This window comes from Notamacropus eugenii, chromosome 4, assembly GCF_028372415.1.
Source record: "Notamacropus eugenii isolate mMacEug1 chromosome 4, mMacEug1.pri_v2, whole genome shotgun sequence".
Lineage (NCBI taxonomy): Eukaryota > Metazoa > Chordata > Mammalia > Diprotodontia > Macropodidae > Notamacropus > Notamacropus eugenii.
In genome coordinates, this window is record NC_092875.1 from 229,712,459 (window position 1) to 229,736,351 (window position 23,893).

The 23,893-nt window shown below is 33.5% G+C and overlaps 1 protein-coding gene across 2 annotated transcripts; it reads left to right on the forward strand.

The window, feature by feature from the left end:
• The first annotated feature begins 20 nt into the window (after positions 1 to 20).
• CEP76 (centrosomal protein 76) lies at positions 21 to 19,380 on the forward strand. Of its 2 annotated transcripts, none has more exons than XM_072604185.1 (12): positions 21 to 348; positions 1,791 to 1,943; positions 3,262 to 3,340; positions 3,891 to 4,115; positions 5,322 to 5,507; positions 7,918 to 8,015; positions 9,677 to 9,805; positions 10,929 to 11,117; positions 13,065 to 13,231; positions 14,936 to 15,269; positions 15,967 to 16,184; positions 18,990 to 19,380. In XM_072604185.1, exons 1-12 carry the CDS (start codon positions 286 to 288, stop codon positions 19,126 to 19,128), a joined length of 1,980 nt encoding a protein of 659 aa, XP_072460286.1. In that variant the 5' UTR covers positions 21 to 285; the 3' UTR covers positions 19,129 to 19,380. The 2 variants fall into 2 exon arrangements, with proteins under 2 accessions (XP_072460286.1, XP_072460285.1); XM_072604184.1 differs by lacking the exon at positions 21 to 348 and adding an exon at positions 397 to 486.
• Positions 19,381 to 23,893: the final 4,513 nt, after the last annotated feature.

The following is a 23,893-nucleotide window of genomic DNA, read 5'->3' on the forward strand; positions in this document are numbered from 1 at the left end:
GCAGACAGGAATCAGGCAGTACGGCGGGCACCCTCGCACCTTTTCTCTCCGCCGCAGTTTGAAAACAGTTGCGGCCCGCTCCTGTCGCCTGGGTTGCGGACGTGGTTCCCGCCCAGAGTGGGGCGCTTACGCGGCCGGGCAGTCTGCGCGGGGAGGCGGCGCGCGGCCTGCCCGGGGTCCCGGCTTAGCGTAATACCTCGGGGCGCGGCGGGCGGGTCGTTTGGAGCTCCCGGCGGGAGAGGAGGGAAGGGGAGGGGAAGTGGCAGTGGAGCCGCCGGCTTCACCATGTCTCTGCCGCCGGAGAAAGCGTCTGAGCTCAAGCAGCTCATCCACCAGCAGCTCAACAAGGTGAGGGCAGCGGCCCGGGGCGCGGGGCCTGCGCGCACTGACGGTACCCCGGGGCAGGCGGAGGAGACAGCCACCTTCGCCCGCCTCCCTGCGGGGCTCGGCCCGCCCGAGGACTCTTCTCTGGCCGCTTAAAGAAAGGTCTGCGCCCGGCGAGGACGTTGGGAAGGTTGGCGATTAGACCTCGGGAGGAACCAGCGCCCTCGAGGCAGCGGGAGCTGTCCAGGGCAGCACTGCGAGCCCCGGGGATGCGCCCGCTGGGGCTGCGGAGGTCCGGGCTCGGGGCAGGTCTGGCCTGGGTTTGCTCCCACGATCCGAGGGGGATCCAGGCCCTCCGATGTTTACTGGGCAGAAGTGCTCGTTTCTCTATTTCGGTAACTGTAAGAAAGTACAGGGAGAGGTGCGATTGCACATCTCATAGAAGGACAAGCTTTCTGGGCAGCATGAAATACATAGGCGCAAATTATGCGTAGGTATTCATATTATGATATATGTTTGTGTATATGTGGAGGATGCCCCCAAAGTCAGAATGAGTTTAGGAACTCTCATTTTATGTGTGTGCATGTACATATGAATGTACGTTCACATACACATACATCCATGCCTATGTACAAACACAGGATCAGTTTTTACTGGTCCTTAATTTTCTGCAAAGAGTTATTTTTAATAGAGCCCTGTTATTAATTATGAAAAGACCAAGGCAGATACACACATACGCATACACTTTCCTAATGTGGATCTATATGATTGACGTTTTCTGGTAAACTTTTGAGTGTCTGTTGTAGATAGAGACCAATGTGTACTTAAAGAACATCAGATTTATATGGTCATGCTGCCGAAGTTTTGGCAAGTACTGAAAGCTGGAATGAGCAGTGCAGCCCAGAGATAAAGGCGAAAACTAGAACTTGAAAGTATCTGCCTTCTGGTCAGAGAGATTAAGGGAGAGATGCAGCAGCATAGGCTCGTTGGGGGCAAAGAAACATTAGAAAAGAGGTAAAGAGATCGCTTGAGGGTGCTGCCTTGGCACTAGAGGAACAATTTGGTGTTTAAGATGCTGAGTCAAAAGAAAGGATGTTTCAATTTTCTGAATACCAGTGGGGAAATTTTGATGAAGGTTCCAAGTAGTAAAAGATAGTAAATATTTCCATTAACTAGTATTAAACTTTAAATTCTTAAAAAGTAAGTGATAGAATCAGTTTTTATTATTGCTTCTTTTTTTTTAACCAAATTGTTACATAGTCTATTTATTATCAATGTGGAAAGGCCAAGATTCAAACTTGGGTGTTTATTCTATATTTTTTCCACTTATTTTTGCTTTACTGCTGTATATCCCTTTGTAAAACCAAACCTGTTTATTAGTAATGTTTAACTATCATTATATCTATTGAAAATTTATGGGTTGCTATATAGAAGGGAAAAAATATAATGTTAAGTTCTCTATGTAGATGGATGTCCATGGCAGGATAAGAGAAGTCCTTGCTGAAACTATACGAGAAGAATTGGCACCAGAGCAACAACTTTCAACAGAAGATTTAATAAAAGCCCTTAGACGCCGAGGTATCGTAGATGATGTCATGAAGGAGCTCACTTTTGTTAGTGTAAGTAATCTTTTAGAAACAACAACTCTGTAAATACATTGGAACCTTACTATAACACTGGACCATCCAAGGTTCATGTTAAGGAGTTGCTCTGTAGGTAAAACCACCCTAAAAATCTGTCTTAGCATTTTATTAACTAAACATCCTTTCTTTAGTTAATACTTACCTATAATGAATTCTGCTTTATGGTAAATAGTATTTTAGTGTAGTTCCACAGTATTGCTATTGGGTAAAAAAATTCCCATCTCCCAAAGTGATACAATTTTTTATTTTTATCCTTCAGACATGTTTATGAAAATGGTTGTGTTTTAGGCAAATTAGTTTAGCATCGCATCCTGGAACAATTCTTATACTTTTTTTGTTGTTGTTTCTTTGGCTGTCACACTCACCTAACTTGCTCTTTTAATAAAATTATAACAATCTCTCATCACAGGCAAGCCTTCCCTGAATTCTTATGTCTTTAGACTTGAACCTATTACTAACTTAGTCTGACCACTACATATTTTTCATTTTGATTCTAAAATGACTTTACAAACTTTGTAAACCAAAGATCAAGCTATAGTCCACTTTTTAAATGAGTTTAGCTGTTGACATCAAACTCCCTTTTGTGAAACAGTCTTAGTAACTAAAAATAAAGCTGTTCATTTCTTTAAGTAAGAATAATTCAGGAACTGCTTTAGTACTATAAAATCAATTGGCAAAAATAGGTCATTTAGTGATATAACAAATTCCCAATGCAATAGTGATGGTGACCAGACCTCTTTTGTAAAAATAAGTCATAAAATGAGAAACTGTGACCTAAATTACTTGGTAATGTGTTAAAGGAATTGAGATGATCTTGATAATACACCAGAGACTAAGTACTTTAATACAACTTACTTTTTTGGTGACTAAAACTAATGAACCCATTTGTTGTAATTAACCTAATAACAGTTCCTACTGCATAATTGTCACTACCTCATTAAAATTAGTTCATAATAGGAAAGGTATCAAAATTCTCTTTGTAGGGTGTATAAAATTTAAATGTTATTCCAGAACTTTAAGACTTAATCATTATGCTGGTTCATAAATAAACTAGGTTTTTAAACCCGTATACATTAGTCTTAGCATGTTATTCTAGTAGGTTTTTATATCACTGAAGTATAAGATTCCTTTATTTTTTATTATAAAGATACTTAGCACAATAAAAAGTGATTTTGGTGGTATTTAAAGTTCCATTCTTTTTGTGTAAGGAATAGAAATTGATCCCTTAAACTTCAGTTGTTGGAGTTTTCTTATGTAATAATGACTTTATTTCTGTGTTTTTCTCCCTTTCTAGGACCTAGCTGATGGAGAACTGACTTCCTCTCCAAAACCATCTAATTTTAATGATAAGCAGTCAACCCTATTGAAAAAAAGTGTGTATTTTAATCTTAATCTTAATTTAGTTAGATATTTATGATAGTATACTTTCTTTGATAGTGCACATTTAAAAACTTGTTAAAATTTCATTGTCAACAAAAATAAACTTTGTTGGGGGCAGTATCCAGTTTTATGAAACAAAGTAAATGAATTCTTTTTCATGTGTTATAATGTTACATTTTATATCAGGTGTGCAACCTGCTTTTAAAAGTAATATCTGTACATTATTTTAAATGCTTTTGTCCTAGATAATTTTCAGACTCTAAGGGGAGAGTTGGTAGTTTGATGAAACTTAAGATGTCAAACAAGCACCTTAAAAAACAACAGGTAGCCCAAAATCTGAATCTAGCTCCTTCTTTGAGCCAGAACAGTAGAAAAAGGTCACCTACTTCCATGTGATCTTTACTTCTGATGAGCAAATGACTCTTAAAAATTATTTTATGTGTCTTTTAGTTTTATTCCTATCAATTTAATATTTCCTATTGTTTTAATCACATTCCTTAAAATATTCTGGCAGTTTCCTCATTATATTGCTACACTTTACAGCTAATATTGATCCAACACGGAGGTATCTTTACCTTCAGGTTTTGGGTGGAAAAGCTTTCTTGGAACATCTACAAGAACCTGATCCTTTACCTGGACAAGTTTGTTCTACCTTCACATTATGTTTACATTTTCGAAACCAACGTTTCCGCTCTAAACCTGTCCCATGTGCCTGTGAACCAGATTTTCATGATGGCTTTTTGCTTGAAGTACACAGAGAAAGCTTAGGTAAGAAATCCAGTGAATTAGCTTAGTTAATCTTAATTTATTTTGCATGTCAGTATATTTTTAATATCTATGATATATAAAATTAAACAATTGGATTTTTTATATAAAGGGAAAATTTGCAATGCTCACACTTTTCCTTCCCTTTTCTTCATTTTTGCTTCCTCGTTTTTCCCCTCCCCTTTTCAGTTTTGCCAGTCTTTTTATAGCTGTTTCACTTCATTATTTCTCTTTTGTGCCAACTGTTACCCACCTTGTCTAATCCTTTCCTTCATCTTTTGTCTCAGATTTTTGTCAGCAGTTTGTAGCAATTGTATTTACTGTGTAATTGATGATGAGTGACTGGATTTCTAGAATCATTAAGATAAATGTGTATTTTAAGTATACTTCATAGTCTTGAAGTTATGATAATGGAATCTTTGATCTTACTTTATGTCAGAGGTTCTTAATGTATGGTTCATGGACTTTTTTTTGTTTGTTTGGATTTTATTTTATGCATTTAAAAACATTCTGAAAAGGGATCTATAGGGTTCACTAGACTGCCAAAGGTGTCCTTGACACAAAAAAGCTAAGAACCCTTTCTTTAATATTATGTATTTTTCCATCATCATTTTTACAAACTTTTTTTTATTTTGACTATACGATATCTTTTATAGTATACCTGAAAAGGAGGTAAACTTTATTAATGTATCTTTGTGCAATAGAGAATTCTAATATTAATTTAAAACTATAATTTATTTTTTTCCATAAGAAATGTAATTCATCATCATCCAATTGAACTTTTTTTTTTTTTTGCTAAATCCAAAGTGATGAAATTTTCATTTTGGCTTAGATGAATTACTTTTGCCTATTTATAGATTATTTTTGGTATATTTGAAATGTTGTTTTCTCCTTTTTAAAGTAGAGATATGCAACTTGTTTAATATCTAGTGCCTGGATCACTTGTCCCAATTTAACCCAAATGTCTTAGAAGATAAAACTATAATTATAGTTTGCTATTATAAATAAAATTTTAATTTTATATGAAAATGTAACTGAAGAGAACGAAGATTAGAGATTTCTGTGTTTTTATCATTGAATACATTTTCCCTTGAAAACAGTATAAAGTCCTGTTTGATTTTGTCTTAGTGAATACTCTTTTTGCTGAAAGTATTAAGACTAATATGATGATATATAACACGTCACTTTCTCTTGGTTTGATACTGCTAGGTGATGGAACTAGAATGGCTGATGCAACAACAATGTTATCAATATGTGATCCAGTACATATGGTTCTAATAAAAACTGATATATTTGGTGAGACCTCTTTAGTAGCATCCTACTTTTTGGAATGGCGATCAGTCCTTGGCTCAGATAATGGAATGACCAATGTTGCTGTGGAACTTCTAGGTGTAGGTATGATGATTAGAAATCAAGGTTATAAGGTTATAAAAACAAGGTTATTATAAATCAAAGTTGTAAATCAAGAAAACAAGATTATATATATGGTTATAATGTTTTTAAAAATAAATTGCTATTAATATATTTTATCACCAGCTAAATTTCCCCTATATTCCTTCCCTTTACCTTTTCTCGGAGTCATCTGTTATAAAAAAAAAAGGTGAAAAGAAAAAAAACTCAGCAAAAGCAATGACTACATCAAATAAGTTTGATATTCTATGCATTGATCTATACCCATGGCTCTCTTCTTCTTCAAAGGTGTTAGGGCAGGTGTCTTCTCATATTTCATCTTTGGAGTCATTTTTCCCCCAATTAGATTCACATATCCTATTACTGGAAAATATACAAAGGGAATATGAGTTTACCCTTCCATATTCATTCTGGCTATTCATAATCATATTCAAATCATACTCAATCTGGCTATTCATAATCATAATTCATAATCAAAAATCATAAATTTTCCTCTAAAATGAACATAAAAATTTTGGTTAATTTCTTCCAAAGTTTCAAAAATAAATGATTAAAAAATTACTTTTGTCTGCCTTTGAATAAAAAAACTCAAATATTTTATGTGTGAATTATAATGCTGTTATTTCAGTATTGAGCTTACTAAGTAATAGCCAGATTTAGCATGGAATTTGGTAACAAAACTTAATTCAAAAGACAAACTCTCAGTACTTCAGGCATCACTGACAGAAACAATGCAAATTTGGAAATTTTTATATCAAAACTTAGAGATGATTGCTTTGTTTAAATATTTTCATTGTCTGTGAAAGCTAAAATTAGTAGCCTTTTCAAGGTAACCACTGATGAAATTAAGAATTCCCATAACATGCTTCAACTTTGGGGCTTCATAAATTATATGTTGAAAGAGCTTTTACATTTATGTTATCTTATATGATATAGGTCTATGGTGAATTCATTTTTTTAAGATGTAAACCATTTTAGATATTCCTATCATTTACATTCCCTTAGTTCATATTTGTATGTGCTCTAACAAAACTGCATATAGACATTTTTTTAAAAATTTAAATTTTTTGCTAATTCAGACTGGATTCCTCATTTATTTTAAGGTAATGTACTAAAGTCTTTTAGTCTACACATTACTGGTCATGATTAGTGATTGTTAATGTTCACTGAAATCATCTGGGTAGCAGAACCAATAAATCATGTTGTAAATCTCCCCACCCCACCCCACCCCCCTTTATCAATAATACAGAAATTAGTGAATGCCTAAATTTTAGACAACTAGAAATTAAAAAAAAAATTTTATAAGAGCTAAATTACAAACAAATAAGATGATGTCTGAAATTTTTTTAAATCACCTCCAAAGAATTTGCTATACATTGAGTCCAAACTCCTATGTCTTGTGATAATATAATATTGTTTACTGATATTTGATATTCATAATAGCAACCCTAGAATACTGCAAGATTCAGATTTGATGCCTCAACATTATGCTTATTTTGTGTGTGAAATATTTAGTCTTCTAAATCTTTGAAAAAATGGCAATCTAATCAGTTTGTTCAATTAAACAATAACCTGCAGACCAACTTTATAGTCAGAAAACATAGGTTTGATGCCAAACTTTGTTATTTGTTTGGCCTTTGGTAAATCACTTCAGCATTTGTTTCATCATCTGGAAAATGAGGGCAGCTCCTTCCCTGACTGCCTCATAGAGTTCAGATGTGAAAGTACTCAGTAAACTATAAGCACAATCCAAATGGTGGCCAACATAGTACAGAGGAATAAGCACTGACTGTGGAGTCAGAAGACCTGTGTCTGACTTTGGACAGGGAATTTCCCCTCACTGACCCTTCAATTTCTTCATCTGTAAAATGAGGGAGTTGGATTAGATGACCTCTTAGATCCCTTCCAACTCTAGATCTGTGATCCTGTAAAATGTAAAGATAATGTTAACTGGCCTAGCCAACTGGGCATGTACTATACACACAAAATTGATAGTAAAAGATTTCTTTTGTCATTTGTTCAAGCTGAGGTGAGGGCAGTTCTTTTTTTTAATATTATTTCAGTTTTTTAAAGCTAAATTTGTATGCTTATACAATTTATTTTGTACTTATTTCTAAGACCACCATAATACTATATGTAATTTTGCACATATTTTGAATACCCTATCATTACTTGGCTCAGTTCCTCAAGTTAATGAATTAAAACCTTAAATAAAATTTTAAAATACAGCTACATTAAATTTGTTGCTTTGATTCATTATTGAATATGAATAGTAATGTTTCTTTTTTTTCCCACATAAATGTTAAGTAGTCTAAATTCTATTTGAGAGAAACTTTGGTTATCTAGAATTTATGTGATGTTAAAACCTCTAAAGTTCTAATATTTACATTTGTAGGTACAGAATCAAAAGTTTCTGTTGGAATTTTAAATGTAAAACTTGAGGTATATCCACAACTTAATCAAACATTGTCCCAAGAAATAGTGAATACTCAGGTAAGTAATTCTGAATTTTTTCATCTTGGCACTCCCTTTTATAATAACATGTTTGCCTATTTGCATTTAAGTTATTAAACTTTTATGGACTACCTTTCTGTGTTAAATACATAGAGATGTTCTGGGGGTGATAGAAAGGATGTGGACCCTGCTGTAAGCTTGTGTTGTACTGGGGAGACTAGACGTGGGTGTGGGGGGGGGGTGTATGTGTGTGTGTGTGAAACTAGATAAGAACTTCAAGTGGTAGGTGAAATCGAATACATAAATTCTGAGGAGATATGGAATAAATATGTGATGAGAGTAAGGTGGAATGAAATCAGAAAAAAATTGAAAACTGTCCTTCAGTACTCTCACTTCCTAAGATGTATTGATAGTGCAAAACAAAGTTAATTGGTTAAAATTAGCATAAATTGTATTTGGAAGAAAAACATTCTATTTTTAAAATCTTGGGAATTAACTTAAATAATTTAATTAGTTAATTAAAATTAAGTGAAGATGCATATAGTTTTGGGTGTAGTACTATGATGGAGAAAAAAATTAAGTTTGGAAGAGAAACCTGACTCCTTTGTTTGCATAGTGAATCAGCAGTATTTTATATCATGGCCATATGCTACAATTTTCTCTTCTTTTTCCATACATAGATTTGTACAGAGTGAACACCAGCCATGGTGTTGGGAAGTTATGCTCTCATTCTGTAACGTATTTTTTCCAGGGTTTGGAAATGGCACTTTATTTAGAGTTAGAAGATCAGAATTTTAGTTTTGCTAGTAATTTGCTACTACCTCAGTGACCTTAAGCAAATCACTGAACTTCTGTGGGCCTAATATTCCTTATCTGTAGAATAAGGGAGTTGGGCTAGATATGTCTGAGGTCCCTTTCAATTCTAATTTACCTTTTTGTAATACAAGTTTAAAACTGAAAAGTCCAAAGTTGATCTGTACTTCAGGCCAGGAAGACACTTTTTCTTGTGTACGCATAATAGTTTTTGTAACTTTTTTCTGCAAGTTAATTTTATTTTTTGATAGTTTCAAATGCAAAACCTTTATTTTCTGATTGAGCAAAAGTTAATTTTTTTCCTACAGATAAACCATTCTGGGAGACTATGTGTGCGGAATATCATATATAATATATTAATATGTTGGTTGATTTTACATAATTGCTTTCCTCATTTTAAAAAACTGTTAACCTGTCAGGGGCATCTTCTTTTCCAAAGGTATTTAAGTATTCATTGATCTCCATGGTTTTGTCTTTGGTTATCAAGAGATACCACAGACCATCAATTTATTATTTGCTAGCCTATTTAATAAATTGATTATTAATTACCCAGGAAAAAAACTTAAAATGAATGGTTCTTGAGGGTTATCATCTGGAAATAAATGCAATGTAAAAACAAAAGGCATCTGAAAAAAATTGAAAATAAGTATATTTTAATAATTATGTATAAAGTTGGAAATCAATTTAGTGTACATTTCTTTAAAGACTTTAAAATATTAATTTTAACTTTGGTATTGTAATTTTTAGCATTTAAAAACTACGTTACTTTTTTAACAAGTACATTATTTCAAGTTTAATACTTTGTGAAGAATGGACATAGAAGAATTGTGAGGAATGGATATAGAAGAATTTCTTAAACTAACATACTAGGTTATTTTTTATTAAAGCTTGCTTTGGAACGACAGAAAACAGCCGAGAGAGAGCGTTTATTTCTCGTATATGCTAAGCAGTGGTGGAGAGAATATCTGCAAATACGACCTTCCCATAATTCAAGGCTGGTAAAGATTTTTGCACAGGTTTGTGGATTGCATCAAAGTAATTTCTCTCTATACATCCATTATCTGCTTTGGTATATCTGTTTCATTTAGCATAGTCACGTAAGAAAAATAAAAATTTGTACCAAGCAAATGGGATAGAATGCCAGTTTCATTTTCTCTTTCTATTTGAGTATCTCCTAGGTGGAAGAATAGGCTGACCAACCTTGGTTTATAATTTTTGGTCACTCTTTTTTAAGACTGGTTTGATTCTAGACTTTTCTAAACTTCTTGTAAATATTTACTTTAAAATAGATTAAAAAATGATTCATTTAATTAGAGAAACCTATTTACTTGATACTTGTGAACTTTACAAATATTGCTTTGATAGTTTACAAAATGAACTGGTGCTCTGTGTATACAGGTTAAATCCTGTTGGAACAAGTTACGCAATCTCAGTATATGATAGATTTCTTTTTGATGAAACACGATTCTGGAAAGGTCAAATTGTTTCTGTTTTGTTTTCATTCCGAGGGACTGTTTTAAGTGCTTTTTTGTATAACCTTAAATAGATGTTATTATTTCTAGTGTGGTGACTGTAGTTGGACTAGCACTGGTTGGGGAGAGACTTGTGGTCTGGGGACCAAGCAGTAGGTTGTTGCAGTAGTTCAGGCAGGAGGTGATAACTGTTTGCATCAGGGTGGTGTCAGTGTCAGAGGAGAGAAAGGGGTATATATGAGAGATGTTAGGAGGATAGAATTGACAGGACTTGGCAACAAATTGGATATGAGGCATAAGAGAAAGTGAGAAGTGGAGGATGATAGCTATGTTGTAAGCCCAGATGACTGGTAGGGTGGTGGTGCCCTCAACTATAATACGGAAGTTAGGAAGAGGGGTGGGTTACTCCCCAACCCCAATAGAATACAAACATCTTGAGGCAGGGGCTGTTTCATTTTTACCCTTGTATTCCCCGAACCTTGCATGGTACCTGGCACATAGTAAGTGCTTAATAAATGCTTGTTGAATTAATAAATGATTCTATACAAATAGCATTAAAACTTTATTTAAGTTTATTTTTCTTGTTCATCTTTTCCTATATAGCTTATTCTAAAGAAAGGGATAAAGTTGAATGGAAGTTAATCATAAAATGGTACCTTATTTTCAGGATGAAAATGGGATAAATAGACCAGTATGCTCTTATGTCAGACCCCTTCGGGCTGGACGGCTCCTGGATACTCCAAGGCAAGCAGCAAGATTTGTTAATGTCCTTGGTTATGAAAGAGCCTCTGTTATTGGAGGAGGAGGTAAACACGAACAGTGGTGCACTCTACTGGCCTTTCTCTGTAGAAACAAGGTATAGGATTATTACAGCAGTCCATTATAGTTATTCTGAACTTTTTATTTATATATATACCCCCTAAAATGTTTAGATGACAATCTAAACATTAAATCATGATTCAGAATCCTAAACTATTACTTTGATCATTGTGAGGTAGAGAGGGAATACACTTAAAAATCAAAGAAGAAAAATAATGACAAAACTGAATAATGAAAGCCAATGAGTCACCAAAAATAAATAGTTAAGGAAGGAGAGTAGAAAATAATAACATCTTGGATTTATACAGCAGCCTGTTTCTTTAATTGTCATTATATTTCTGTTTCTCTTAACAAGAACCATGTAAAATAGGGAGAGACAACTAGCATTTACCTCATTTTTAAAGACATAAATACTGATAGATAGTGGCAAATGAAATAGTGAATTGTGGTAGAACCCAGACTAAAACCTAGTCTCCTTATCCTACGTGTGTTCAATTTGCCTGGGCAATAAATTAAAAAGAAAATTTGATGTCTTTAAAATAAATAAGGAAAATACAAATAACTTGAAATTATACCATTTAAAAATTCAAAGTTTCTAGTAATTTTTAATAATTTAACTTAGGGATATTATTGAACTGTTTCTTGATCTTCTGCGTTCCATAATTATCTTTAAAAATAGTAATGGGCAAGTAGAGGTACTTTCTAGGATTCACATCATTGAAACAATGTCAATACAAGAAATAGAGATTTTCAACACAAACTTATTTTCATTTAACCTCTGTTAGATTGAGATTATTTATGTGATAAGTATTCAGAGATATGTAATGAATCTCTAGCAGAAGTGAAAGACAATGCACTCGTTAAAAGAAATTGATTTTTCAAGTGGGATAATGTGTCTAAAAGTGTTTGGAAAAGTAGATCCCATCAGTCATCTAAATTTTTAAAAAGTCTGTTTTGTTGCCCTTTCTGTGTTCTAAAAAAGTCAAACATAAATATTATTTATTTTTAAGAAAAGTTATTTACACTGGTTGGATTTGGGACCACCCTGCATTACAGTTTATTTAGGTTGTCCAATATTTTAGATAATCATACAGTAATTCCTTCTTACAAAGCAATGAATCACTTTCTCCTTTACTTGTGTAGTAAATTTAGTAATTTATCTGTTTAGGGCATCTCAGTAGGGAGGTATATGTAGATTTTGAGGTTTTATATTTGAAAAGAAATTTTAGAAATGAGTATGTAATTAAACATGACATATTAAACTCAATTGTAGAAGTAGAATTGTAAATAGAACATAAAGGGAAACATTTTAATAGTAATAGTAATATTACCCTAGCATTGGGAGTAATAACATAAAGCACATAATTTTCATTACTTACTAGAACGCTGTAGGTAGGTTGCCATGTGATAAACCTATCACAAATTACTAACTTTCCTTTTAGTCTCAGTTCATAATAACTTTGAAGAATTAATTTTACTTTTGACCTAAATATAGTCGTGCTAGAAATGAATAAAGAGATCAAATTAGGGTTCATGTTAAGTGCCCATTTAACACCCTAGATAATAATAAAGTAGTTGTGAAAAGAGTTAATGCCTTGAACTGTATAAATGGAAAATAGCAATCTTTTTATTTGACAGAAAATGAAGTTCAGTGACTCATCAAAGGTAACAGACAAAATCTTTAATTATGCTAGGACTCAGAATTTCCAATTTCTTGGTTTCCAAGTTGAAAATATTACTTGTAAAAATAGAATTGCCCATTAGGAAAATTTTTGTTTTGTGAACCTTAAATTTATAACAGAATTTGTATTTGACCCTAAAACTGCTGATTATTTTTTAACTTCATAGACATTTTATTACCTTGGCTCTGACATTTTGAACTGATTAGAAGTCAAAGAAGCTTATTTATAGATCACTTTTGTATTTTTCACGTATGCTGGAAAATAATTGATAAATATTTTAATGCACTCTCCTCATTTCCTAGGGTGACTGTGAAGACCATGCTAACCTTCTGTGCAGCCTTCTCCTTGGATTTGGATTAGAAGCCTTTGTTTGTGTAGGGACAAAGGCTAAAGGAGTCCCTCATGCTTGGGTCATGACATGTGGAACTGATGGCACCATTACTTTTTGGGAAAGTTTAACAGGGCATAGGTCAGTAAATTTAATTTTTTAAAATTTATTAGACAGAGGCGGCTAGGTGGCACATGGAATAGAGCACTGGGCCTAGTTTCAGGAGGACCTGATCAAATCCCGTTTCAGACACTTGACACTTACTGGCTGTGTGACCCTGGACAAATCACTTAACCCCAATTGCCTCGTTCCCTGCCCCATTCCCCCCAAAATTCATTAGACAAAGATTACAGTACTTTTAATATAACTTCATTGTTCATGTTGAAATGTGATTTGAAATGTCTATAGTAGAGTAATATTAATTTTCTAATCTTTATATGGTCATGTAAATATTTCAATTAAGGCAGCTATGTAAATGAATAACAAGAAACTTTTGACCTATAAAAGTTTGGTTTTTTTAAACAGATCACTCTCTTTTATTTAGGTACACTCATAGTAAAATTAAACTACCATTTCAAATTATTTGACTTAAATTGTTACTGTAAACAAATTTATTGCCAACTACTCCTAAGGTTGGATAGAAGTTGGATTTTTAAATTACGGTAAACAAGTATGATATGAAGAAGTCTACAAGAATGTCAGTGAAATGAAACCATGCTTATCTTTGGAAAAGCTTTATATGCCCGTTTTGAAGTGAATGATTTTAATTAGGGCAGCTATGTGGCACAGAGAATAGAACTCCAGTTCTGGAGTTAGGAAGATTCATCTTGATGAGTTCCAGTTCACCTTCATTCACTTACTTGCATTGTGACCCTGGACAAGTCACTTAACCCTGTTTGTCTCAGTTTCCTTATCTGTAAAATGAGCTGAGAAGGAAATGGCAAACCACTCCAGTATCTTTGCCAAGAAAATCCCAAATGGGGTCACAAAGAGTCAGACACAACTGAAAAAAAAATATCAACAGCAATTTAGTGGGTTCATGAACATAATAATGTTCTGGTGTGGAGGAAGGAGTATACACCTTGAAATTGTGAGTTCTCGTTTTAACTCTGGTCTCTGACCATGGTCAAGGTGCACTTTCTCTGATTCTAAGTTTCCTCATATGCATGACAGGAATAATAATATTTGAGATAATTATTGTGATAGTGCCTGCCTCAGAGAGTTTGTGATTACATTGAGTTAAAGTACCATGTAAATGTGAGCTGTTTTGGTCTAGAAAAGAGCAGTCGTCTTAGTTCTTCTTGGCATAGCTACCTTATTTTAGTTTTTCACTAAGTGTGCTTAGTTTGATCTGCAAATGTAACAATAGTATTGGTCCAAAATAAACAACTCTCCTCTAAAAGGAGTTCTCTGAAAAGCAAAGAAAATAAAATGTATTGCGTGCATGTATCTACATGTGTAAAGATGTGTGTGTACATATGACAGAATCCATATCTAGAAAAAATAACTGTGATTGTACTCAGGTTTCATACAAATCCATATTGAGCTCTCAACATAGATCAAGATGATATTTTCTTGATTAAACTCCCAAGAGGTCTTATCAAGTGAAGTGAGTGACTGAATTATGAAAATATACAAGAAAGAAAGCCAAAGAAGTGACCAGCACTGGGGAGCAGCTCTGTCCTTCTGTGGCAACGGAATGTTTTTGTATTTAATTAAATGTTAAAATTTAATTTAAATGACATCATTAATTAATTTTAATATATATAAATGTTAAAATTTAATTTAAATGCCTTATTAATTTAAAAAGTCTTTACTGTTAAAGTGTGTTATTTTTATCTTCAGGTATATACATAAGCCCATCAATCCTGATGATCCTCCAGCTGTTGAACAACCCAAGCCACTCTACCCATATCGAACTATAGGGTGTGTTTTCAATCATCAAATGTTTTTGGGAAACTGCCAGCCTTCTGACTCAGTAGAACTTTGTGTATTTGATCTGAATGATGAGTCCAAATGGAAACCCATGAGTGAAGAAGCAATCAAATCAGTTTGTGCTCCTGGTGCCACAACTACGCTTCCTCCCTTTCCACCTCTTTGTGCTTCAGTGATTGATTCTTCAGTAACAAGTAATGAAATTGAGATGCAACTGAGATTGCTGGTGTCAGAACACAGGCAGGTAAGTATTTTTAAAACTTAAATATCATAGATTTTTAAAAAGCAGCTGTTAGAAATCAGTAACCAAAATATTGAGACTTTTTCAGTGACTTTATAGCCAGGGGTGAAAATTTTTAAAAATTATTAAAAAGTGCTATTTTCTTAAGTTATTTTTTCTACTTATTATTGACACATGATGTGAAACATTTTATGCCGTACAAAACTGAGATGGGATCACAGAATTTAAAGCTGAAAGAGATCTCAGAAGCCATGTATTCTATCCAACTCAGTTTTTCTAGTAAGCAACCTGAGGTGCAGAGAGATTAGCTGAGTGGAACAAGCCAATTAATGGCAGCCCTGGCACTGGAATCCTATTCTTCTGTCTAGTAAGCTAATTCTTGTTCCACTACAATTATGTTATTAGTACTGTGCTTTTATATTGTGAATATTCTGTGGTATTTTCTTAGGTGGACACCCACACCCACATACATATACATACATATGTACTCACACATGCAATATATATACTGCATTCTATCATCTTTTCAGTATGTTTAGATCATTTTAAAAGTAAAACTTCACACTAGTTTCCTCTCTCTTATATGGCTTTGTAATACCTTTCATCAAAACCCTTTGTTGAACTATACCAGATTATGTGATTTTCATTATGTTTTATAGATAGAAAAATGTGTTTTTTCATGGTTTACTTTTTGCTACAGGATCTTGGCCTCACTACTGTTTGGGAAGACCAGCTGTCCTATCTTTTGTCACCAGCTCTAGCATCTTATGAATTTGAGCGCACAACTAGCATATCTGCAGGAAATGAAGAATTTCAGGATGCTATCCGCAGAGCTGTACCTGATGGTCATACATTTAAGGGGTTCCCTATATATTTCGTTTATAGAAATGCAAGACGAGCATTTGCTACATGTCTCCGGTAGGATCTTCATAGAATCAGACCTTTAGAGTGAGAGTAGATTATAGAGAACATTTAACCCAAACCTATTTTAAAGATACGGCAACAAAGTTCTGGAAAGATTATGTACCACATTCAGAGTCCCACAAAAGTTAGGTTGGGATTTTTCAGGCAGCATGGTACAGTGTAATGAACTTTGGAGTGAGAAAACTTGAGTTCAAATCCTGTTTCACTTCCCTGGGTAACATTGGGCAAATAATTAAATCATACCATTAGTTTCCTCATGTGGAAAATAAAGTGGTTGGAATGGATGACAGCTAAAGTATCTTCCAAGTTTAAATTTATTATCCAGTAAACTGTAATATTTGCAGAAAATGAGGAAGTTCACTTTTCACATATTTTGAATATTGTTTATCTGTGGGACAAGCTCCATCACAGGGTAGATAATGGGATATCAAAGCTATTATCTCTAGAGCTGACATTAATATAAGATAACACCAACCAAAAACAACAATAACAGATAGTATTTATAGAATGCTTTAAGTTTTGCAAAACATTATTAGAGATATCTCATTTTATCTTCAACAACCCTGAGACCAACAGAGGTTAAGTGACTTGGCCAGGGTCACATAGCTAGTATGTATCTGAAGCAAGCTTTGAACTTGAGTCTTTTTGACTCCAGGCCCAGCCTGCTATCCACTGCATCTCCTTGCTGTCAGTAAATTTGAAGTATTTTTCACTGATATAGTTCAGTGACCAATTGACAATTTTTTTTCTTACTAGAGAATCAGTAATCATATAGCACCTACTATATGCTGGTCACTGAGCTAGGCACTAAGGATATACATACAAAGAATGAAATACTTGCCTCTCACAAGGAACTTACATTCTGTATTCTAATACATGGAATAAATACAAAGCAGGTAAATGCTGGATAATTTTGGAAGGTGGGCACTAGCAATGGAATGTGCTCAAGAAAAGCTTTGTGAAGAAAGTGGTACTTGAGTTGTGTCTTAAGGGAAGAGAAGGATTCTTCGATGTGAGGGTGAGGAGGAAGGGCATTCCAGGGATTCAGGGCACACAGGTGAGAAGATAGGAGATGAGATAAAATGTCATGTGTGAGGAATGAAGAGGAGGCCTATTTGGTTAGATTGGAGAATGCAGAAGGTGGTAGAATGTCCATTGAAGCTAAAAAGATAAATTGGTAAAGGACTTTAAAAGCTAAACAGAGGAGTTTATATTTATTCTGCAGGTTCTAAGGAGCCACTGGAGTTGTTGGTTTAGGAGAGTGACTTAATCAGATCAGCGTTTAAGGAAAAATGTGGGATAGATGAGTGGAATGACAATTGAAATGTGGGATAGATGAGTGGAATCAAAAGGCTATTGCAATAAGCTAGGCACGAAATGATGATTAAAAGAGATGATATATGACTTAGCTGTTATCAGCAATTCAAGGATCTAAGACTGTTCTGAAGGTCTTATGATGAAAAATTTTTATCTACCTCCAGAGAAAGAACTGACAGAGTCTCAATGCAGATTGGAGCATACTTTCTTTACTTCCTTTATTCTTGTTTTGGTTTTTTGGTCTGCGTTTTCTTTTGCAACATGGCTGATATGGAAATGTTTTGCATGACTCCACATGTATAATATATATCATATTGCTTGCTTTTTCAAGGAGGGGGAAAGGAAGGGAATGAGAGAAAGAATTCAGAACTCAAAATTTTTAAAAATGAATGTTATAATTTTTTGTTCATATGTAACTGAGAAAAAAATTAAAATTAAGTGGAAGAGAGAGATTTTAAGGCTCTGAACTAAGTTGGTAGCTGTATAAGTAGAAAGAAGAGATGTTTGGTGACAGATGTGGTGGAAGTCAGATTTGGCAAGTGATTGGATATGTGAAGTGAAGATAATAGAGAGGTCGTGAACCTGGGAGACTGGAAAGATAGTGGTACTTTTGACAAAAATAGTGAAGTTTGGAAGAGGGGAATGTTTTTTGAAGAGAAACTATAGGTTACATTTTGGACTTGTTGAATTTTAAATGTCTTCGAAACATTTGGTTTGATATGTCCAAGACTGAGACTCAAGGGAGAGATTGGGACTGAATATATAGATCTGCATAGACATGATATTGAGCTAATGAGATTGCCAAGTAAGTGAATGTAGAGGGAAGAGAAAAGAGGGTTGAGGACAGGACCTTTTGGTACATCTAGTGTGATATGAATGAACCAGCAAAGGGGAATAAGAAGAAGCAATCTAAGAGGTAGGTAGGCAGAAAACCAGGGGAGAGTGGTGTTATGAAACCCTAGAACAGATTATCCAGGTAGAGAGTATATTCTCTGTATTCTAATACATGGAATAAATACAAAGCAGGTAAATGCTGGATAATTTTGGAAAGTGGGCACTAGCAATGGAATGTGCTCAAGAAAAACTTTGTGAAGAAAGTGGTACTTGAGTTGTGTCTTAAGGGAAGAGAAGGATTCTTCGATGTGAGGGTGAGGAGGAAGGGCATTCCAGGGATTCAAGGCACACAGGTGAGAAGATGTGGTGGTCAACAGTATTAAATGCACAGATAAATTGAGAATGCTTAAGACCGAGAAAAGACCATTAGATTTGGTAGTTAAGGCAGCCATGTGACTGAAAATGTGGTAGTGGGGTTGTTGGTCTTCATTAACAACCTAACATATCTCACATTCTAGCATAATATTTAAAATAGAAATCTACAGGTGTTTATAAGAATACATGTTTACTTAAAAAAAAGATACAATGTTATTATGTTCTTTGAGTACTTAACTTTGGTATTAGTATTTTTATTTTGTCTCTGTACAGGTCTCCTTTCTGTGAAGAAATTATCTGTTGCCGAGGTGACCAGGTGCGACTTGCTGTCCGTGTTCGAGTGTTTACCTACCCCGAATCTGCTTGTGCCGTTTGGATCATGTTTGCTTGTAAATATCGATCTGTGCTGTGAAAACAACCACACTTGTTTTCTTTTGATAGAAATTTGACACTGTACATCATTAGCCATTCCCAGGTGCTTTCTTGTAAAATCACTATCTGGCTCATATATCACAATTTCAGTTTTGTATATAAACTTAACTAATAACGTTTGCAAATATTGCTGTGTATTTAAAAATTAAGGAGAAAAGACTTGTGTAAACTTGTGTGGGGTGTAGTATAAATTAAGTGTGTATTTTAATAAATACCATATTGTTTACAGGTATTCAGTAGTAAATATAATATTACTCAGTTTTCTGAAGTTCATAGTTATTTGTCCAAAAGGTATGTCTCTAAGGGTATGAGTTGTGTTAAGATCAGTAGGACTACTAAGTTTTACAAATAAAAATATTTGAATTTTGCAGTGGCAGAAGTAATGTAAGTTAACATTATAACAGCAATAGAGCTGAAAAAGGTGGGAAAAGTAGATTTTTGATAGATCACTACAGGGTCAGCCAACACAATAGCTCTTTAGTATTTGATCATCCTAAAGACCTTTGAGGAAAGTGTGAAGGAAAACAACTAGTGAAAACAACCTTCTTAACAAATAAAAGAAAGCAGATATGACACGAAACAATTGAATTACGTAAATGTCATGTCTACTTAGTTTAATTAATTGATTGGATATTAATTGGGGGAGGGAAGTCCTTTGTCTGATGAATTCTAGTTTCTATGGAATATTATCAGCCCTGTGTATATTAACTCCAGAATATTCATCTGTACTTGGAGGAGCTCAGTGATTCTTGCCATTTTAGCTCATCTCCTTTCCATCCCTAAACCTGTGACATAATACATATTTTTAGAAGTCCTAGACTAACATAGCTGAATCATTGTGAGGAATGTGAAAATGAGCAGGTAGGACAGATTTAATGCATACATTAATGATTATCTCCAGGGAATGCTATTTTACCTCCAGTGGTGATACCACATTACATTTTATGATGCTTTACAGTTTTCAAAAGATTTTCACATTATTTAATTTGATCCTTAAAATAATCCTGTTAGGTTTTGCAAGAGAAGTATTACTTTCCTTCTGCTTAACAGATGACAGAGTTGGGACTCTCTTTAATTAAAGAGAGTAAGACCAAGGTAAATATCCAGTAAATTGCAGTGATTGTACTAGAATCTTGGTCTTCTGATCACTAGTCCCTGTTATACCTTGTTACACCCAGATAATCATGATCAAAAGAGGCACTTGAGAAGTTGTGTAGACCTTTTTTAATAAAGTCAATAAGAATTTGAATGGTGCAAATGATAGGTTTGACTCTTCTTGTTTCTTCATCTTTAATAGTATTTTAACTTTTTTCAGCTCCATATGAAGATAGTTTTCAACATTCATTTTTGTGTAGTTTTGAGCTCCAGATTTTTCTCCTTCCTCTCCCCTTCCCCAAGACAGTAAGCAATATGATATACATTACACATGTACCATCATGTTAAACATATTTTCACATTTTTGACTCTTCTTGTTTGAACACAGTGTTCATTGTCCTGGGCTCAATTCTACTCATTCTTATTTTAATTTCACGTATTAGTCCTCCTCTACTCTTATGTGATTTACTTGAACAGAGGGAGTTTGGCAAGGCTATAACCAAAATATTAGAGGTGCCTATCACCGGGGAAGTAGTACCACTGAGCCTTTTCAGATCCATAGTCACTGCATAATTATCTGGATGTTTTCAAAGTTTGTCAGAACATGAGTAATATTGAAGATCCTTTAAGTAATAAATTGAAAGGCATTATATCTTTTCAAACTAAAGGAAAATTGCTTTTATTTTTCCTTATTTCTACCATTTCTTACTTTCTACCTACCTCTAGAGATTAATGATTTAAGTTTTAAAAGCATTAAAATCCCAGAATAATCTTATATTCTAAAATTTCTTTTGGTTTTATTTTTGATTATGACAAGGATCATGATTTAATTTGTGCTTTTTAAAAAATGAACTGTGTAAATACCTTGCTATGCCCTTTTTTGCACCATTTTTATTGAAAAATTAAATTGAATCTTATTTATGAGAATTGTGAATTGCAATTTTAGTAAAATGGGATTTAAGAAATTTCTGCTATACTACCATATGTGACAGTTAAACGAGAAACAGGATTGTTAAATGAAAATTGCCTATTTACTTCACACTGAATTCATAACAATCAAAAGATTTGCATATAAATTTTGAAACAACTTAATGTTATCTAATTACAATTAACATATGCAGAGACTATCTTTCAAGACTTATGCTATCATACCTATGGGCTAACTGTTAACAATCACACATTAACAGATAAAAATTAGTAATATAAGTATATGATAATTAAAAGTGTGTCTGCAATTTAAATTCTGGCTTAAGGTAAAATTAATTTGTTTTTTAATACATTAGAGTAGAATGTTAAATGAATGTTAATATGATTGATTATTATTCATTGCAAAAGCTCATTTGCTTAAAACATTGTACTAGTACATTTCTTGTTCCCAAGCTGACTGCTACTCTACCTCCAACTAGTTCTTTTTCTTTTAAAAAATTAAAGATTTGCTCATCTTCTGTGCTACTAAAATTGTTCTTCCTATTAATCAAAATATTTTTCTAATTTAATATCTAGTTAATATTTTCCCTTTGATGATCAATAAGTCATTTTGAAAAGTATTTGGGTATATAAATACATATGTATATATGTATTATATGTGATAAATACTTTTGTGATATGTGATAAATACTTTTCACCTTAAGGGAAAAGAAATCAGGGAATTAGATTTTTCTTTTCATTCTGTCTTTAAACCAAAAAAAATGCCAAAAACATTCTCTTGGTTAAAATTGTTGAATGTTATTCTGAAGTGGAGAATAAGCCAAATAATTCTATTCAGGAGACATTAAGCTCTTACTATGTTCAAGACATTCAGCATGTTTTTATCATGCTGTAAATGCCCTGTCATAAGAATGGTAAGCTGTATAACCCAGGAATTTTCAGAAGTATGCACATTGTATTCTCTTCTTCCCAAATAGTTAAGGCTATGCTTGAGACAAGTAAAAGACTGTAGACTTTATATTTGAGCTTTTACATTTGAAAATAACACTGCTGATAGAATTATTCTATGCCAAACTTCCCACCATCAGTAGGAGTTAAATGTGAGTTGTTTATAGTGATTGCTTGAACTGACTCATTCACACTATTTGGTTTATCCTATAGTTTGCTAAGCAAGAAAAGTACCTGAAGTTAACGTATCTGTATTTTGCTGACACATTTTTTTCTGTGTGCCTTTTATAACAGCCAAGAACTTGTTAGACCCAAAATGAATAGAGAAGATTCTATTTCTAACAATCATTTAACTTAATCATTGTAAATAACAACATTACTGTTTGCTACCAAATCATATTTGTAAAATATCTTTAGGTCCTTAACCAAAGGCTAAATAAATTGTAAATCTTTAAAAAAAATTTTGCAGGTCCATCACATTTTAAAATTGTAAGCTTAATATTGGTCATCAGTGAAACCAAGTAAACTTGATTTACAACTGTTTGTATTTAAATAAATGAATTTACATGCATAAAATGCTAGTAGCAACTTGTTAGTCACTCCTTTGGAAGCTTCATCTTTCTTTGTCTATTCTTACTGAATTTTCTTTATATGTGGTTGTAGTTGAAGGGTCCTCTGTTCTTCTAGTTCATCTTTTTTAAAAATTCATCTGTGAAAGGCCTTTCCTGATTTCTTTAAATTCTTTTTATTTATCTTAATTACATTACACTTTCTATGACTATTGATATTCTGCAATTTATTTAGCCATTCCCCTATTGTTGGACCATGGGTCACTTGCAGTTTTTTTACATTAGTAATAATGTTGTTATAAATATCTTTGGGTAGATAACACTTATTTTTCTTTTTGATAAAATTCTCATGCTGTATTCCCAGTAATTCCTGTTAATCAAAATATTTTTCTAATGCAATATCTAGTAATATATTCCCTTTGATAATTACTAAGTCATTTTTAAAAGTATGTGTGTATATAAATATCTATGCATATATATATTTGTATACATATACACATGTGATAAATACTTTTCATCTTCAGGGAAAAGAAATCAGGGAATTTCCAGTAATGTTGATGGAATCATTGAGTCAAAGGGTTAATTGTTTTATAACTTTTGCTGCAGCCTGCAAAATTGCTTTCCAAAAAGATTCAGCTGGCTTAGTAATTTTACCAGCGTGAATGAGTGTGCCTGTTTCACTATAATCTGTCAACATTTCAATTACTAATTTTTACCAATTTGAGGAATGTGAAGATGGGACTTCCGTGTTGCTTGAATTTGCAATTCTTTAATTGTTAGTGAGACTAAGCATTTTTCCAAGTGATTGCTCACAGTTTCTGGGGTGTTTTTTGGTAAGTTCTGTATACCCTTTGGCCATTTATTTATTCGAAACTATGTTGTTTTTGAATGATAGATGTCAAGTTTTTAATTTACCATATTTGATGCAAATTTTTTTCCAACCTCGTTTTTCTTTTTATTGTTGCCACATGTTTTTCAGACTAATCTGTATTTGATTTGAAAGAGAAGTGTCTATTATATTTAGCTTCAAGAGGAATGTTAAAGTTATTTATGCTAGAATTTTGTTATATTAAATCTTGCACAAAACAAGAAAATTGGGCCTTCTAACTTTATTTTGTGAGATTTGGATATGATATAAAGTAAATTGGCTTGTATTTATTAAACTTGTCCTTAGTGTTGAAAGATTTGTAATGCTGAGTAAAAAAA

What these genes read in the sequence shown, in the direction of transcription:
- CEP76 (XM_072604185.1), top strand. Translation starts at nt 286, where the DNA reads ATGTCTCTGCCGCCGGAGAAAGCGTCTGAGCTCAAGCAGCTCATCCAC. An exon ending in AGGAGCTCACTTTTGTTAGT is followed by an intron (nt 1,944 to 3,261) that starts GTAAGTAATCTT and finishes CTCCCTTTCTAG; the next exon opens with GACCTAGCTGATGGAGAACT. An exon ending in GCATTTGCTACATGTCTCCG is followed by an intron (nt 16,185 to 18,989) that starts GTAGGATCTTCA and finishes GTCTCTGTACAG; the next exon opens with GTCTCCTTTCTGTGAAGAAA.